At 35.0% G+C, this 20,074-nt stretch overlaps 1 protein-coding gene across 4 annotated transcripts in view; it reads left to right on the forward strand.

Annotated features, from left to right (window-relative positions):
- LOC125048971 (unc-112-related protein-like) overlaps positions 1-20,074 on the forward strand; it is a 42,905-nt gene that overhangs the window by 3,245 nt on the left and 19,586 nt on the right. For 2 of the 4 annotated variants that reach the window (XM_047647957.1, XM_047647973.1), the window contains exon 2: positions 17,023-17,028. The exons of the other annotated variants lie outside the window; for them this stretch is intronic. In XM_047647957.1, coding sequence (XP_047503913.1) covers positions 17,023-17,028 — 6 coding nt within the window. The remainder of the gene's footprint in view (positions 1-17,022; positions 17,029-20,074) is intronic. 4 annotated transcript variants of the gene reach the window in all.

Consider the following 20,074-nt stretch of genomic DNA (forward strand, 5'->3'; position numbering starts at 1 on the left):
CTTTACCCTAGTTTTTATTCGATAATAGTCGTCCTCTATAAATCCACTAACACAATTTTTGAAGTGAAACTTTTTCAGGCGCATGAGGGTAAAAATTTTAATTAGCGTCACGAAGATGTGCAGCGTTTTTGTCGATGAAAAGGGAGAGAGCGATTGAGACCGATTGAGAGAGAGTGAGAAGGGCGAATTACCTTATAGAAATTCTATTTTTGAAATAAAAATTTCGTAAAGAGAATTTATGAAATATTAGTATTTTATATTTTATGCAAAATAATTTATTAGCCACGGGTTTTTATTATCGAAAAAATAAATTTAAAAAATTCAATTAATTATTTGTATTAATTTTCGACACTTAATATTTTAATGACAATTAAATTTCTAACATAATATCTTCCTTTTCCCTCCCTCTAAGTCTCGGAAATTTTTAGATTTGTATAAATATGAACAAGACCTAATTTAAATTAGTTTCCCAAAGAAGTTTCGCCTCTGACAGGTGTACTTTGTACGTAGTATTTTTTATTTCAGCCAGTATTTGCGGACTTCTTCTTAGATTTTCATTTGTATGAATATATACTTTGGTCTTGAATCGATTGATGAGCATTAAATATATTTTTAATTTGAAAGTGTCATCGATATAGAAAGATGGTTGGGGTGATCGTGATTTATCTTAAAAGGTTGGCTATATTGAATGGCACTCGGGACATAAGCCCCTACGTCAAAGCCCGCATTATTGCATGTCAAGTGACGGCCACTCACTCGTATGACAACGGGTAATCCCAGGATTAATTCTTTCGTACTGGCTGATTTATGCGTTGCGAAAAGAGAAATTGGTTTCGATATATTTTGTCAACATTTTTCATTCGGATTTTGTGATAGTTCTTAGTGTCACAGGGCCGTCAATCTTTTTTTCCCTTAACAATGACCTTAGTGATTCAATATCTTTAAAAAAAGTGCGTGCGCACAAAGTACACATGTCAGAAGTGAAACTTCTTTGTAAAGTAATTATTACCACGGTAAAAGCCCCAATAGATGATCATTTACCAGTATATGATCACCCCATGTATTTGTATATTTATACTGTAATGTATTTGTATAATATAAATAAATAAAAAATCTGCGTTTACTGCACAACATGTTATGCGAATATCCATCTACAGTTCTAATATGTAACTACTAAACGAATACATCAACCAATAGTGTGTATTTTTTCTCGATCTCCCTTACTCTCTCTCTCAATCTTTCTCACTATAGCTCTCTCCTATCTCTCGCTCCATGACACTGTGCGTGACGCGACGTTCGCTCTATCTCACTCTTTCTCACTTGCTTGCTCCCAACTCTGGTTACATGGCTATTTGCTTCATGCTACGTTCACCCTTTCTCACTCTCTCACAATCGGTCTAAATAGCTCTCTCCCTTTTCTGCGAGAAAAACGCTGCACATTCGTGACGCTATTATTATTATTGCGATTCATCCGTAAAGAAATTTCACTCCAAAAAGCCCTAAATGAACAAAGCCTTGTCATAGCTAAATCAATGGGCTATTTTATATGACTTTGTTCGTAGTAACATATACCATTAATAAACGGAAAATTGTTGTATTGTCAACAATCGAGCTGCTGCGTGGAAGGAGTGACCAACTAGGGCTGTTGCCGGACACTAACGGTATCGCATTCCGCCCCCTTTCCCTTCGCCTTACCGGCTAATTGCTTCTTATGCACAAATCTCTAACCATTTTAGTCAACGAATGTATAATAGAGCTATTAATCTAATTATTTCCTACTCGTCAAGTTATTTTACGTTGTATGTAAATAGTTTTTTGTGATGGACACTTTACTACTCGCCTTAGTAGGGTCAGATTCAGATACGTATAGTAGGAACTATGATTCCTATATGTCAAAATCAAATGAAATTGACTGGCTCCCAGACTTAGCGCTCTCGTGTAATCTTACCCTAAGTATACTTAATTTTTCTAATGGTTTTTTGCTGATTAATTGTATTCATAATGAATATAGTGCGTTTGTTAAAATGTTGTTCAGTTGTGAATTTGAGGGAAATCCGTGGCAGTAATTAAACAATAATAACAAAATAAATTTTATTTATATTTATTTACACTTTTTGCACATATATGTACTTAAGAAAAAGAGAAATATGGTGCAACGCTTATCATTGCTAAGTGATCTCTTCCAGACAACAATAATTAAAGAAAACAGAAAAAAATATGTGAAGAAGTGTAGTAAAGCAAAATCTTTATTTGTAATACAATAACTAATAGTGATAGAAGTGTAGTTTGTGATGAAAGCTAAAATAATTTTCTTCCCACTTACATTGATTACAAAATCATAATTAACCAGTAATCCCATGTTGCAATTCAAATTACGAAGTAATGGTGACCGGTATTTACAATAATTGTCGCGTTCAACATAATTTGCCTTATTAACTTATAATATGAGTGGTTTGAGTTGAGACAGTCTACGGAGACGGGAGCCATTTTCATATGATTTACGCACACACGTGCATTCACCCATACACAAGTTTTATATTTTTTTTTATAAAAACCGACAAGAGAATCATCTGATGTTAAGTCATACCGCCCGCCCATGGCAGCTCTTAATGCCAAAAAGCTCGCGAGTACCCTGCCGACCTTTTAAAAATTGGTACGTACTTTTCTTGAAGGAAGGACTTTGAATTGGTTCGGAAATACTTATGTGGGCAGCTGGTTCTACATAGTGGTGGTGCGCAGCAAAAACTGCCTTAAAAACGCTCAGTTGTGGAACGACGGACGTCGAGGTGATACGAGAGGAATTACGTATTCTGCCTCGATGTCCGATGATAAGACTCAGAATGTCTGAACGAATAATCCGAACAACTCCTCTGAACACTCTATGGTAAGTGCGGTAAGCAGATGTCGATATATATATACATATGGAAGACGATCGCGTACTCCATCCACTAGTCCAACTCTTTTCTATAACACCTAAAATGCATTTGACTATTGTTTGGACCCCTGTTTCAAGCTGTAATCAGAGGCTCGCTGATATGATAATAACAATATTATTATCTAGAAATATTAGTCACACAATCCAAAACGTCATCTAGGAATATTTACTCACATTTCCAGACTCTAGAGCATAAATTATAATGTTTATTTACGCAAATCGAAATACCATGATATGCAGCAAGTATAGTCGCGGAATTAATTTTGAAATCATAATAAACAATTCAATAAAACTCGTTTAAAACGATGAAGAATTCCTTGGTTAAGTCTACGACAGAGCAGTGAATTGTTATTCCCATTGAAATGATATCGTATTGAGACTTGATATTACGTGAGCTAACCACAATCGGATGATTCAGGAGTGCGCAAGCGTCCGTGGTCACGCATGATCTGGACAGGTTTTTCTGCTATTGATGACGTCACCTATGACCGTGTCCAAAGGTCATTTAGTTGTCTGTTTATTTTGATTCTTAGCAACCATTAAAACAGCGTTTCCCCAAGCTCTTGAACTCCAAGGAAATAAAATATTTTATTGCGATGTTCAGTTAAAATAAAAAAGTGCGTGCGTACAAAGTACACATGTCAGAAGTTCGCAAACAAATTTTTAAGTCTTGATCATATTTATACATATTATGTTAGGAATTTAATTGTCATTAAAATATTAAAAGTTAATTACAAATAATAAATTTAATTTTTTAAATTTATTTCGTCGATAACAAAAGCACGTGGCATATTAATTTACAATTCGTCATTTGAGATTTCAATAAATTATTTTGCATAAAATATAAAATACTAACTCTCTTAACGAAATTTTAATTTTAAAAATATAATTTCTATAAGGTAATTCGCCCTTCTCACTCTCTCTCAATAGGTCTCAATCTCTCTCTCCCTTTTCTTCGATAAAAACGCTGCACATCTTCGTGACGTATCTGTAAAATTTTTACCCTCATGCGCCTAAAGAAGTTTCACCTCAAAAAATTGTCATAGTATTTTACATTTACAGCTGGACCATAAATTTGATAAAAACTCTGTTAAATATACCGAAGATGTCATGCACAAATATTTTACACTTTTGTATTTACGTGTATAGAAATATATTGCATAGTCTGACATATAAAGGTCAATGTTGTGTTACAAAAGCCTTTTAAAGCTCCGACCTTTTCGGTAAATCCTAAAACGTTTCTACGTATAATAAAATAGTAAATTACTTTTCATGGTTACATTATATATCCCGTGTTATTGTTGAAATTTTTGTTCTGTAACATCACCTGCATCATGAGCACTCCCCACATACACCCACACCACATATACCCTTACGTAGTTACCCTCACTTTTACACCATCACACAACACAGCCGAATAAAGTATTACGTATTTTATAGTTTTTACTTTTTCTTTTTATGTAATAGGAGGTAAACGGGCAGGAGGCTCACCTGATGATGTTAAGTGATACCGCCGCCCATGAATACTCACATTGAAGGAAGGCTCGCAATTGCGTTGTTGGCCTTTTAAGAATTGGTACGCTCTTTTCTTGAAGGACCCTAAGTCGAATTGGTTCGGAAATACTTTAGTTGTTTTTTTCCTTTCTTAAATGATTTTGTATTCTATCTTTGTCTATATGCTTAGTATAATTTAGTTTTTTGTTGTTTTTATACGTTAGGCTTAGAATTTACCATATATATATTAGATTTTTGATAAATTATTCCTACCAATTTGATTAATAATACACAATTCCGACGACAGGAAAATATGAATTTTACGAATACTTAAAACATTAAAAAAAATAATGTATCTTTGTTTTCAAAATTTAACACTGTTAGATGATTCCTCGTTCGTGTAAGGATGTTTATTACCTCGTAACAAATTTTGTAGTTAGTCATATTGCGCGTGAGTTGTTCCAATTCCTATTTATAATACGCTGACAACTCGCTCGAAATACATGCTTCCACACTGATATATTTTATATCTCAAAAACTTAACTAATAAGATATCTGTAACTGTACATTAATTATTATTAGTATTATTTTTAAGTGGTGTTAGTAGTAAAGTACTGGCTAACTAAGCCAGCCTAGCTTCTTCCAGAAGTCTCGTGGACACTTCGCAGGCTTCACGGAGCGACCTCACTGCTCCGAGGATGTCTGTACGTTGGTCACAGCCTCGCATTCCAAGCCTTTATATTATAAATCATATCAAAAGGATTGCCAGAATTATATTTTATGAATAATTGCAAATCTGGCATATTTTACATTACGAGCGTTTATATATATATACGTTGCGTAATAAATCGATAATGTATATATAATAGAGTGTTCCTCTGTCAGATTCATTCTAAAAAAATCTTGAAAATAACGAACTTTAGATTTCATAGAATAATTAGCGTCCGCATAGTAATAATAATCCATCGCCTATCTGAGCGGTATACATTGTAAGCATGCATTTCTTGTAGTATATTCTGTCATCTAGAAGGTGAAAAGTGTCAAAATATGGCTTGAAAGCTTCGATATGCAAACTGTGCATGTATCGTACCCGCTGAATATCGACGTGCGGGTGGCATTTATCATTTCTCGTATCATGTCTTTTTAAAGTATAAAAAGCGCATCTATTTTTGAGTTTGGTACAGACGCGCAAAAAATGCACCCTTGAGAGTCTCTAAACTCGTAAAACACAGCAAGTAACGTATATAATTACGTAATTTGCGCATCACTTACTTGTTTATATCATTTTATAGGTCAGGGTTCATAGCATCACCGCCACTCCTTTTATTTATCAATCCATTAAGTTCAATTGTCCAGACCTTTGTTCGCAAAGTATCTTGAATACATCCTTTTTATGCATCATTATCTTCGTTATCAGGGGACCAATAAATTTATTCCACTTTATTAGTGTTCGTATATTCAACGTATTTTTTTGCAGTAAAATAGGATTACGGGTTTAAAATATTTTGAATTATTACAAAATTGTCTCGTTTAGCATGGTGTATGTTCTTTAAATGTAATATGTACCTGTGGCAGATTTAGGTTATTATTTAATCATTCCGTACATTCCTAGTTTCATTATCAGACGTCAAGGTAGAATACAAAATTCTAACCGTATCACCTCGATGTCCGTTGTTATACAACTGAGCGTTTTTTAAGACAGTTTTTGTCGCGCTTGTGACTCTCATACCTGAGGTCGATAGGTTCGATCCCCGGCTGTACACCAATGGACTTTATTTCTATGTGCGCATTTAACATTTGCTCGAACAGTGAAGGAAAACATCGTGAGGAAACCGACATGTCTTAGACCCAAAAAGTCGATGGCGTGTGTCAGGCACTGGAGGCCGATCACCTACTTGCATGTTAGATTTAAAAATGATCATGAAACAAGTGCCCCCTGAAGTACCTTTTTCTGAACCAATACGACTTAGGGTCCTTCAAGAGAAATAACAAAGCCGGCAACAAACTCGCGAACCCTCTGGCATTGAGAGTGTCACTTAACTTCAGATGAGCCTCCTGCCCGTTTGCCCTTTGTTCTATAAAAAAAAATATTTTAGCTCTTTTACATACACGTGTGGACGTTGCGTACGTGAGTAGGTACGTATTACTATAAGGTTATTTTCCAGTTATATTTATTTATGCGTACGTGGGAGGATAAAGCACACGTTATCTAAGCGGAAAACCGAATATTATTGAAGTTGTACCCAATTATATGCTTGAACGGACTTCTACGAGACTCTAATTCACTACATTGTTGCGTATTGTCACGTGGATCTGATTTTGACTCCTAGAGAAACAATTGTTCTGCATTACAAGACTGGTAACGTGGATTACCTACATGGTCAAAAAAATTCAATAGATGGGTCTATTAATCGAAAGTATTTCCGAACCTATTCGACTTAGGGTCCTTCAAGAAAAGAGCGTCCAAAAAGTCCTGCAACGCACTCGCGCCCTCTGGCATTGAGGGTGTCCATAGGAGGCGTTATCTCAACATCAGATGCCTCCTGCCAATTTGCACTCTGTTCTATAAAAAAAACGGCGGCTTAAGCGTCTAGACTCTAGAGTCTAGGCCAACACAGCCCATTATTTCTGGGTGCATATATATACCTCTATATGTACCCAGTAATAATTTATGTAGTCTATATACGAAAAATATCATTAGCAAAGCAAGATCTTGCGAGATTGCCAAAAGCAATTTTGTTGACCATCTTCAAGAAACAATATTATACAATATTATTATGCACCAGAAGTACATATATAGAAACGGTAATGTCCTGGTTACAAGTTGATTTTCTCACCAGATGCCTTGCTCTAATTTAACGTGCGCCGACGCATTTACGATGTGGTGCCGTAATTTCGTAACTAGCATTGCGACATCGGGCAACGTTACAATTTTACCTTTAACGATACGATAAGGAAATAGCTAGGTTTCTAAAACTAAGAATATGATGTCGTGTGATGCTCTATGCTATGATTTTTAAATAGGCTACATAACCATGTGAATGCTGAGGCAATCTTCTTGATACAACAGGAACAAGATGCCTAAACCTTTTGAATTACTAAAACTAGTGTAGTGAAGTGCAAGTGCGGTATCTCGGACACACCATCATAGTGTCAAAACATTTTAGAACATAAGTCTAATAGTCAAAATCATTGAATCATATAGGTAACACAAAAAAAGAAATGTATATGAAATGCTTCTAACTTTTTATTTAGTGCCAATAACCTCTTTGCCACTCTTCTTAATCGACAAAACTGTTAATTAACATTACCTTAGTTTAAGCTATTCACTAGTATTGTAAGAAATTAAGTCAACAGAATATTACTTATAATAGAAAAGTAATTACTAGCAAATCAATTTTCGGGCTATAAAATTAAAGATGAAATACAGTTCACAGCCACACAGGGATTTAAATTCACAACATTGGGTCTAAACCACTAAACCTTGGGTATTAAGGCCGATTTACATTATCTTAGTGTTTGGGAGAGTGCTTTAGGATAGTACTTTAGTTGAAACATGTAAACGCTACGCTAAAGAACTTGCCTTTCAAGTTGTACTAAAGCACTCTCCTAAACACTAAGATAATGTAAATCGGCCTTTATATTAAGAGGCGAGAGATAGCGCTTAGTAGATTCCCGTATGTAAAAATCAAAATATCGAAGTCTTGATTCTGAAAGCCAAAGAATCAAATCGTATAACGGAATAGCTATTTTTGTTTCTTACATGGTTATAAAATTCGTAAGTAATCTGCGGAGCCCTCTTTCAGACAGGGGTCGATGTTAGGTCATTGATCTCTATTTAAATATACCTCGAATACACTTGTGACGTGTCATGTTATACCAAATGAAAACAGATGGTTACTGCCTTTGTATAATCTATGGAAAAGGTTTTTTATTTATTCATGTTTGTTTAAATTTATTTCACCAATGAGAAATTAGAAGATAAAAAAATATATACCTATAGCCCTATTCTTCCATCAGTCGTTAAATATTTGATTTAAAGTAAATCAGTGGCGCTACAACCTCTTTAGGTCTGGGCCTCAGATTTCTTTATCTGATTCATGATCATTTTTAAATCTAATAGGCCCACTTTTTGGGTCTAAGGCAAGCCGGTTTCCTCACGATGTTTTCCTTCACCGTTCGAGCGAATGTTAAATGCGCACATAGAAAGATTCCATTGGGTATCGAACCTACGATCTCAGGGATGAGAGTCGCACGCTGAAGCCCACCAACACTGCTCAAATATTTGATTTATTTATATATAACGCCTTTGTCCCGAAGTGATAAACAGTGACCACAGATCTCCACTTGCTACGGGTACCTGACATATCTTTTTCGCTTTATTGACATGATATTCAACATGCATTACCATTACAAATTTTATAATAGCAAATTTCACAATTATCATCGAATAATGACAAAATTATTTTCATTATAAATAATTCTGCGCTACGCTTACATCTACTCTCTAGTTGATGGCGATTGGGTTACATTGACATTGGTGATACTAAAATAAATTGATAATAAAGCTATTAATACATTTTATACTTGCTTATCTAGTCCTTTCAAGTTACACTAGTAACTTAAGTGCGCCATTGCTGTAAATTGATGCAAGTCATGCATAAAATAAGCATAAGTTTATTCTTAGATGTGTCATGGCATCCAAACTATTATACGTTTTGCGAATTTACGAATACTTTCAACTGTGTCGACAAAATAATCGAAGGTAGGTATAGCAAAAGGCAGTCTTTTAGGCGCTTAATTAAGAAGTATTAAATGTTCATCAGTAGACTCATCATGAAAGCAAATCGCTGCTACTTTGGCTTTAGTGAATACTTCTCAGAAAAAACAACTCTGCTGCTTACTTATGGTTCTGAAACCTAGGCCCTTAGCAAGAAGGACTTGCTTTCCTGATTTTCGAGCGAAAGGAGAAATATAACCCTGTTTGCGACGACGGTATTTGGTGTATTCGCTTGACAACACCAATATCATAAAATGGAACATGCTCAAGTGGTCGGGACATGTACACCGAATGGAGGACGTCAGAACCCCAAGGTTCTTACTGAGCTCACAACATGGTGGCGCGAGATAACCCGGTAGACCGAGGCTGGGTTGGTGGGATGGAGCTCGAAGTTGGACCCAAGAACGAAATAGATTGAGATAGCGACAGATACTTGCTAAGATATATAAGGGGCTGTACAGCCATTGATGATGAATTGGTTTTTACGTGACATTATTAATATAGGAACTCTAAAAAATACTTTAAATATAGAGTGATCGACGATGAATGTATCGACACACCCTTATCAGTGAAAATATTCCGTGTCATTACAAAATTCGTTACACTACCATGACCAATGTGAGATCTTATAAAGTACAAGGATACCTAGTTACCTAACAACCTACCCACAAAGCAATGTATTTTGAATGGTATTATGGATTTGTGAGCGTGGGTTTGCATTCATTCAATGGTATGCTTGGAATTCAAGAAAAACATGTTTTTGCATTTGTAACGATATAATAGTTTTTGTTTTCGATAATATTTCTTAGATACTCTTTAGTTTCGATGTTATACCTGGAGACTTCGCTCTTTCACTATATCTACTTACTATTCCGTATTTGTCTTTTTTATGAATGCATTTCATTTTATATGCAGTGTATTTATTATATATTTTGTCACTACAATAGTATTCGCCCTAACTGTAACACATGCTTTGACGTTTTTTTACCAATGTATTAATTATACGTTAATTTTAATCTCTCGGTATTTCCGGTCCCTTGAAAATACTCGTTAAATTGAATAAAATCAATGTTAATTGGGCCTCTTGGTAATTTGAAGTTGAAGGAATAGTATCTTGCTCGCCAACATGCGATAATTTGAAGTCCGGTCTACTCTTTATCATTTGAAGAGACTTGTCAATTGTTTTTTTTTTAATTCTTTGGATAATGATAGACTGAAATCGCTCACACAAAAAAAACACAATTACGGATATTTCGAAATAAAAATTTGTGAATAGTTGTATTTAATTGTAAATACATAATAATAAATCACGAATATTGATCCAACTCTTATTTAATTGAACTCCTCTCTCCCTCGAAGGTATTTAAACACTTGTTACTTTGAACTTTTGGTAATTTAAATAATCTATTTCAATTAACTAAAACATCTATTTGATTTCTATGTTCCACCTCCTAATAGAAGCAATTGAATCGACACAACGCATTGAAAACATAAATGAGTCATTGCTCCAGAATCTAATTACAATAAATAGGATCCCAGACATCATCTTTAGTGGCACATGGCCGCCCTGTGGCGCTCTCCAAAATAGACAAACGTCTATTTATACTCTGTGTATCCGTTCTGCGCACGCGCCGATCGCGTAAATATGGCGCCGTGTTGTTGCTGTAGGTACACTTGGGGCATTATAATTGGATCTATGCATAATCTATAAACGTTAATGGTTATGGATACTTCCTCTAGGATTTCCTTGATGGTTCGAGCGGATGTTAAACGATAAATAATTATTAATAATTTGTTTATGTGATTATTAATAATGAAATCCTAGCTAAAAGGAACACGGTTGAAGGCTTTCAAAATACAAATTCTCGTATGTATGCTGCAGGTATTGTAGAAGTGTTGGCCTAGTTTCAACTGCAACTCTCATACCTGGATTCGTAGGTTCGATCCCCGTCTGTGCACCAATGGACTTTCTGTCTATGTGCGCGTTTAACATTCGCTCGAATTGTGAAGGAGAACATCGTGAAACCTTATACCTACCCAAAAAGTCGCCTATTACTTGCCTAGCCTTGCCTTAAATTGACAAATTATTATGTAAGAGATACAGAAATCTGAGGCTCAGACCTAAAAGGTTGTAGCGCTACTGATTTATTTATAATGACCAGCTGTTGCTGAACTTAATTTCGCTGTACGGTGATTGTAATTTGGACTACTTTTACTAAAAGGCGCGGATGCAAAACATCAATCATTTTATAGCATGATGGAAAACTGATAATCCGGTTATGCTCCCACGCCCTTTCTCACACTTAGCGTTGTTGGCTCTAAGCGTGAATATGTACAGAAGACATTACAAATTGGGTCTGAACTAAAGTAAACAAATCTGTTACCGTATAAATACTTGTCTTTTAGTGTTTAATGAAATAATATTCATCGTATAATATCTTTTGTTTTGCCTCTTATGTGAACGAAAAGTTCATTTTAACATGAGTCGAATTGCACTATAAAATAGAGATACTGCTCTTAAAATTATGTGCGATAGCTCATTGGATCTGGAATGACGTCTAGAAAAATGTGCCAAAAGCGTGTATTAGCACATAAAAAATTGCAAAAGTTATAAACAATTAAAGATGAAAAAAAAATGGCATTTAGTTTTTTGCCAATATTTAATAAACTATTAATAGTTAAGAAATTTCAAAAAAAGATTCTGAAACAGGAGGAAATTTCCATTTTTTGTACCATTTTCAACTTGTCGACTAGACTAAACTACTCTTTTGTCTCTTTTTATTAATTTACCTTGTGAAAGAAAGAGACAGATGGGTTTGTGAGTACGATGCAGTTAGGCTGACTGTTTTTGTGAACAAGAGGATAAAACAAACAAAGGGGGGTTAAGGGCTAATTCCAGGAACAAAGGTTTTGCAAAATACCATTTTTTGGGTAAGCTCATCCCTAAGGATGTAGGTTCGAATGCTAGCTATGCATCAATGGACTTCTCTATGTGCCCATTTAATACTCGACCGTAAAGTAAAGGAAAAAGTTCGTGAGCAAACCGGCAAAAAGTCGACGGCGTGTCAGGCAGAAGGCTGATACCCTTCTAACAGAAACAAAAGATCACGAAATATACAGAAATCTGAGGTATCTTCTAGAGTTTTACAAAAGCCAATCTTTAAAAGATCTTTAAAGAAAACTAAGGCGTTATCTGTATGAAGTTTGACAATTAACATTACAGCGACTTCAGATAAAAATTGCACCTAAAACTTGTCGAGCGAATTATATGTCGCTGGTAAATATACAAATAACCATTAAGGTAAAACATACAAGGCTCGCCCCGAAATGATGTAACCACATAAAGTTAACTGTTTATTTTCAACTCGGTGACATTGAACACGCCATCTGGTGTTGTTTGCAATAAATTAAAACAAATATTACTTTAATATTTAATTAATTAATCGTAAATAACGTAATTCACGTAGTACACATACAATTCATTAAATGTATTTAATTACCTTTACACTGTGCTACTGTTTTAGCTTATAATTAAAAAATAGTTTGACTTATTGAATTTGAAATTAGGTCATGGTACGTTGTGTTTTGGATTATTTTATTGACGTCATGTATAGACGAGGTATTCGCCGAATGAATGATGTCAAATCGAAATAACGATGATTCAATTTAAGATGAAAATTCAAGTCGGAACAGGTGATAGGTCATCTTGTTTGGACTAGTTTTAATAAGTGAAATGAATCCAAAGCACTCATGAATGCAGAAGTTAGTGCCTAGGAGTTGTTTGCCGATAATAATTGGTTTGCTTTTATATTTTGGCCAGGCAGAGGTGTTATTTTTTATTTATATATATTCAATGTTATGTAGACCAGTGTTGGCCTAGTGGCTTCAGTGTGCAACTCTTATCCCTGAAATCGTAGGTTCGATCCCCGGCTGTGGACCAATGAACTTTCTATGTGCGCATTAAACATTCGCTCGCTCAGTAAAGGAAAATATGGTGAGAAAACCGGCTTAGACTCAAAAAGTCGAGGGCGTGTGTTCAGTACAGGAGGCTGATCACCTACTTGCCTATTAGATCCACAAATGATCATGAAACAGACACAGAAATCTGAGTCCCAGACCTAAGAAGATTGTAGCTGCACTGATTTATTCATTTTTTTATGTGGAGCAAGGTGTAATAAAGCTCCTTGAAAGCATCATGTAAAATAAAATTGTTGGCAAGTAAAGCAGTGGCAGGGGGGAGTTTATAACCAGTTCTCGTTTCTTCTTCGCCGAATTAAGATTCATTTAATTCATCAATAATAATTTGACGTCCAATACGTTACCTACCTGAATAGGTTAATTTTGAAACCCAGGCCCTGCTGATACGCCATTTTTATTACTACCGCACACCGTAATTATGACATCATAATTATGAGCAGCTTTCACTATGAATTATGTGGCTTCGAAGCTGCAATGACAAGTAATATTTAAATTTGGAACACAGTCATTATTTTGTTGTAAAGTAATTTATGATAAGGTTAAGATAAAATGTCCTTACATTTCTACTTCCTGGTTCATGAAATCTCAAAAAGCTCGGTCGAAAAAAGTTAAATTATGAAATAGTTTCGGGGCTATTGACATGGGCTAATAGCTATTTAAAGATTTAATGTACTACTTTTGGAAAAAGCCTTCTTCTGTAAAACATTATAATTAATATTAATTTAATAACGGATTAAAATATTTTAATAATGATATGATTGATAATGTAATGTAATATGTAACTATGTTAAATTTTAATGATGACAAATTTGTACGCCATTATGTGTGGCCGAATACGTGAACTTTAGATTGTACCTTTTACCTTGTACCTAATTACGAAAACGTAGTTATTATTCTCGTTAGAAGTTAAATCCATAGAAGTATAAAACGTTATGAAGAAAGCTGTGTTTGTATGGTGAAAATGCAAGTAGTGTGTCAGCAACTTAGCTAAAAAGGTGAGAAAGGTCTAACTCAATCTGTGAGAGAAACCGACACAAATTCCTTTCATGTTAGTAATTGATGCCTTGATACACCTGTCTAGCTCTATAAATTTGTCAAAGATTAAAGAAAGAAAACGGCGCTATGCTTTATCATTTTTAATATTGATAAAAAGCTTGCCAACGTATGACACACTAATACATTGGTAAAAACAAACACGAAATACAATTTTTATTATGACAAGCACTTAAAGGCAAACATGTAGAGATCATACAAATATCTATCAAAACAATTATTAAACAAAACAAACATTCCAAAATAAAACATTTACTAATCAAAAAATTAAAATTACAAAAAACTGAAAAAAGAACGATTTTATCATGGTGTCAGTTTTTTTAATAGTTAGGTGATCACAAAAGACATTAATAGACGTAACAAACGAACAGTGTTCGTCTATTTAGATGTGCGACTCTCTTGAAGTCCTAGCAAATCTCGGAACTAATGGAAAGAAAAAGGCCGGCAACGCAACCCTCTGACATAGAGAGTGTCTATGGACGGCGGTATCACTTAACATCAGATGAGCCTTCTGCCTTAAAAAAATGAGCGAAATCAGTACAGGCTCTTTCCGTAAAAGAAAACATTGTCAACCAAAGATCCAGAAATATGCGTGTGTTTATAAGAATCGGTAGGAATCACCAATCTCATATAAAATTTCCCCGTATCATCTCGACAGGGTTTTTTAAGTTGATGCCGCGCACCACCACTTTGTGGAACCAGCTGCCCACTAAAGTATTTCCGAACCAATTCGACTTAAGGTCCTTCAGGAAAAGAGCGTACCAATTCTTAAAATACACTCACGACCCCTCTGGCATTGAGAGTGTCCATGAGCGGCAGTATTACCTAACATCAGATGAGCCTCCTGCCCATTTGCCCCTGTTCTATAAAAAATGCAGAATTAAGGAAACCAGACACAGGAATCTACGCCCCAGTATCCAGGGTTTTGTGGAACCGATTATTTTATGACGTTAGATGATGCGGCAATAAAATATGTTGCAGCAGCTGGGAACCATATTAATGCACTTCGCATTCCATTCATTTGTTTGATTTACTAAATACCGCGCGATTTTAACTGAAGTAATGTATTTTGTTAACGATCTTATTAAAAGAAGCAGTTTCCTCAATTTTGAGTTATATCAGCCAAATAATATTTTTGTTTAGTATGGGTTTATTTGAAAATTTAAAAATGTAAAATAAGTGCGTGCATACAAAGTAGGTACACATGTCAGAAGTGAAACTTCTTTGTAAATTAATTATTGAGTAATTAAACTATTTTAATTTTATTCATTCAGAATGAGATGTTAAAATAATAGATTACAACATGAGATAATTATCGAAGGTGCAAGGAATTTGCTGTCCCACTTTCTTATCAGACAAAGATTTACTTGGCCGAGATTTCTTCATTGAGCTTATAATAAATTGGTCTGTATTTGGTTCGTTGACTTGGTTTTGGGGCTTCGCGGGGATGATTGGTTAGCTTATGGCTTCGAAGATCGCGCCTCAATTGATAATTGCTCTAGAATTGTTAATTGCAGACTGTATAATTAGCTGGAATATAGCTGGTATAATTAGCCGGTCAGTGATCTCGCAATGAAGGTTGTAAAGCTGAACAACCTATAAACTCTATTTTCTATCATTTGTTGATATATTATAATATTTTTCACAAACCACCAAAAGTTATAATTCTATTTTGAGGTTTTTTGTATGTAGACACTGAAACTAGATTTTTTTGTGATTGGAGATACACATTGTTCTTTCACATTTATATATTACTAAATGACTCGTTGAACCTACATGTAGTTCTGTAAAATGTCTATGAAATAGACGAAATTCTGAACGAACCTAAACATATTTGGTACGTGAAATTTTTTTATTTCTAACAAAAAAGACAGTGTTAAAAATTTAATTATTTGTGCTTGGTTTTTTATATTACCGTTTAAACCTTCTCTGAACTTCCACAAATATTTCAAGATGAAAATTAGCCAAAGCTGTTCATTCTCGAGTTTTAGCGAGAGAAACGGCATAGCAAATCATTTTTATTTATATAGATAGTATCTAGCGATGAAGTGCTTTTTGAATTCATTATATGTCTTTGAATGTCGATTGATAAATGTAGTATCTCGTAACATTTAGAACTATTGCTTCTAAAGAGGAATCTATGAATTCGTAATACGCGAGATCACTTTCACTCTTCACCCACTATTTGCATAGTGGGCGTGCATTCCAATAAATTATAATGTAACATATGAAGCGCGACTGCAAATATGTTTAGTAAATAAATTTATATGTTTACCACCATTTACTTAAGACCTATTTAATATACACTATAGAAATAGATGGACCACTGTATGTAATTATTGTTGTGTTTTAAATTGCGTTTTTGTTCAATTCCTATTTAGACTGACTTGATTTACTTATAAATTAAATTTTTATTTGCAACAAATAACCTCAAAAACTACGGGACTGATGCGCTTAAGTAGGCTCGCGCCATGAAGTCGAACTTGACACGTGGAATGTGCAGCTCACTCACTCAAGGGCCTCTGATATTCAGAGGGGTAGCGAGACCCCACCCACTATAAACTCCTCAGCCCTTCACACGCCCTTAAGATCGGCCCCCGGGGTTCACCAGGCATTCTACCCAAGGACGGGACTGATGCTACATTATCCTTGAGTAACTCAGGCTATTAATTTTCAAAATATTTAACAAAATGTCCTTGTGAAGCCGGGATAGGCCGCTAATTACTTACGTTAATTAACATTTTGCGTGCGTGGTATTAATTTTATTTTGTTTTTGTTACAGGAAAAGGTATGCAGAACTAAATTACATACTCAAAATGAAGGTAACATAGGTAGCTGGAATATCAATAAACTAAATAATTGAAAGGGAATTTATTTTGTCTCTGTCCATCGCAGTGTAAACTTCATGTGACAGAATGAGACAATTGAGTATAAACTTAGACTTATTTTCATATACGGTCGTCGCAAAACAAATCTTGATGACTGCGCCTGCACAGTTCTCAGGTAGGAGATACCATCTGTGGTGGTCATCGGGGTGCTTTAAATAGTAGAAGACTTTAGTTTTATTATATATTAACCACTACAACAGCAGAATAAGCGAAATAATGAAATGTTAATTGCTATGTAACGACTGAATGCAATGTAACAGTTGAAGAGAGTGCCTACGTCTGGATATACTCCCGGGGCGGAACTCCCATGATATAGGTAATCGCCACGCTTATAAAACTAAGAAAGCCTGAGTGAGCAAAATGTACAGCCTTGGCTAGTACATCTAGGATTAGTTAAATAATGTTGTTTTCCGTTTCGTAACTATGTACGTGCTCGTGTTTTACAATGGGGATTTACGAAATAACCTGTTATTAATATAATTTTCCTTTATTGAAAATATTATGAAACACCTTACTACACGTGTTCTATTTATCTCGCTCTGAGTAGTTATTACATCAGTTCATTCCTTTTCTATGAACATTTTTTAAGGACCTCTTATAGAGGCTTTTTTTTAAATGAATTGAAATTGCGCTTACGCAGGCGCGTGCCATGGATGTCTAGCTCGACGTGGAGACTGTGAGGCTGGGTCTTAAAGCGCTTTGCTATTCAGAGGGGTCGCGAGACCCTACCCACTAACTGACCCTAACACTTCAGCCCTCCACACGCCCTTAAGATGTGCCCTTGGGGTTCGCCAAGACATTTAACATAGATATATAGGCCTCCTCCAACTGCGTCCATCTCTCTCTATAATGAGCATTTTTCTCACAATCTTTTCCACCAAATTCTTTAAACTTGTCAGCCCACCGTGTAAGAGAGCGAACTCTTTTTTTTTCGTTGTGTTTTAAAGTAGAAATTATGTGGTGAACATTGTGAGCAAGCTTGTGGACAATTCCTCTGCGTGTTATCTATCCAACTAATAAAATATGTATAGTATTTATTATCACTATCTTACTTAAGTACTTTTGGAATTAAATAATTTCGAACCTAATCACAAGGTTTTAAGATCCAGGATTGCGTGCAGCGAATCTCATTCGAATGGATATATCCATTTTATTAGTTTTGGTCTCCGATTTGCTGTTGACATTATGTGTGGTCATTATCTATGGTAATAAAGAAATTTAGTTTACCGTAACATTTGTAATGGTTGAATTAAGTATTAGTTTGATCAAGATATAGATCTGGTATATAGGTCTAGGGCAGTGGATGCTTTTGATTACAAGTTTTACGTCAAGAACAATATTGCTATGATAAACGAGCTAGGTCTGGATATCCATAGTTTCTTCCCTCACGCTTTAAAATCGATTTTCGTTTAGTTTTTGTAATTTAATTGATTTGTTTAATGTTTGTATTATCTCTTCGTGTATGTTACGTTTGCCTAAAAGTGCTTGTCACATTAAATTATATTTTATTGTTCTTTTACCAATGCATCAGTGTGGCGAGCATTAAAAAAAAATCAGTGGCGCTACAACCTCTTTAGCGTCAGATTTCTGAATCTGTTTGATGATCATTTTTAAATCTAATAGGCAAGTAGGTGGTCAGCCTCCAGTGCCAATGCAGTTTTTGGGTTTAAGACATATCGGTTTCCTGACGATGTTTTCCTTCACCGTTCGAGAAAATGTTAAATGCGCACATAGAAAGAAAGGCCATTGGTGCACAGCCGGGGATTGAGGTCGTAGACCTTAGGTATGAGAGTCGCACGCTGAAGCCACTAGGCCAACACTGCTCTAAGCAGTGGCGAGCATTAGCAAGGTTTTATGAATAAATAAATAAACGCTTTTAAATATAGAAAGTTGAAAAATGAAATCGCTGCTTCGAACTCCACACCGGAGCTCAGGTAGACCTCAATAGAATTAAATAAATCATGTACAATTTGCACATACACTTTAACATACTAATACTTACATACATATATTATACCTAAAAAGGTTGTAGCGCCACTGATTTATTTTATATATTTTTTTGTATTTGTGATGTGTCTGTCCTGTTTCCTTATTGATAAATAAATAATATGTAGCAGTGCAAAATCGAAGCGTACACGAGTGCATAGATGGTAATAGGTACATAGTTATTGATGAGATCATATAAGGAATTCATAATAATATATGCGGACTAGGTTAGTGTGCAATGGCGAGATAAAATAGTCGAGGCTGACTAAAGGTCGTTTTATCTATTTGCAATTATGTTTTGTATATGTTATATTAACAGTTCAATCAATAGCCTAGTCTCTATGCTAAACAGCGCCGTTCTTCAGCGGCCTGAATCATTTCAATTTATTTCCACTCTGCCACAGTCGTACGAATGGCCTAAGCATTAGTTTATTAAATGTTTGTACTGTAGTAGGTACTGATACTTAATAATTATATGTCATAGTTCGCGCGAAAATTTTAGACGTCCAATATTTACTTACTTGGGATGTTTGTTATAACCTAAAATGATGATTAGATCATTAAGAGCATAACTCTGTAATTAGCCTTTAATTCAAACGAATAGTGTGGTATGTACGTAACATACAAAATTGTTAACCTAATGTATGATATCATCAACATCTATTTTAAAATGTGTATTGATGGTTAGGGTATAAAGGGTTATCAATTTGTTAAATTTATAGTAAAATAAATCATAAAGTTAAGAAGACTTATCATGTCAAAAGTAAGAACTGGCCTTCAAGGGAATCCTAGTGTGGGGGCTAGTGCACTTTATTTTACCTAAATATCCTGCTATGTGTATAATAAAGATTTTTCTTTCTTTCTTTTCTCTTGTACAGAAGAACGCGTTTTGGTCAAAGCTCACCGATATCCAGATTGAGCATTCTGATAAACGAGCTGGGTCTAGATATCCATAGTTGC

This window comes from Pieris napi, chromosome 1, assembly GCF_905475465.1.
Source record: "Pieris napi chromosome 1, ilPieNapi1.2, whole genome shotgun sequence".
NCBI classification, from domain to species: Eukaryota; Metazoa; Arthropoda; class Insecta; order Lepidoptera; family Pieridae; genus Pieris; species Pieris napi.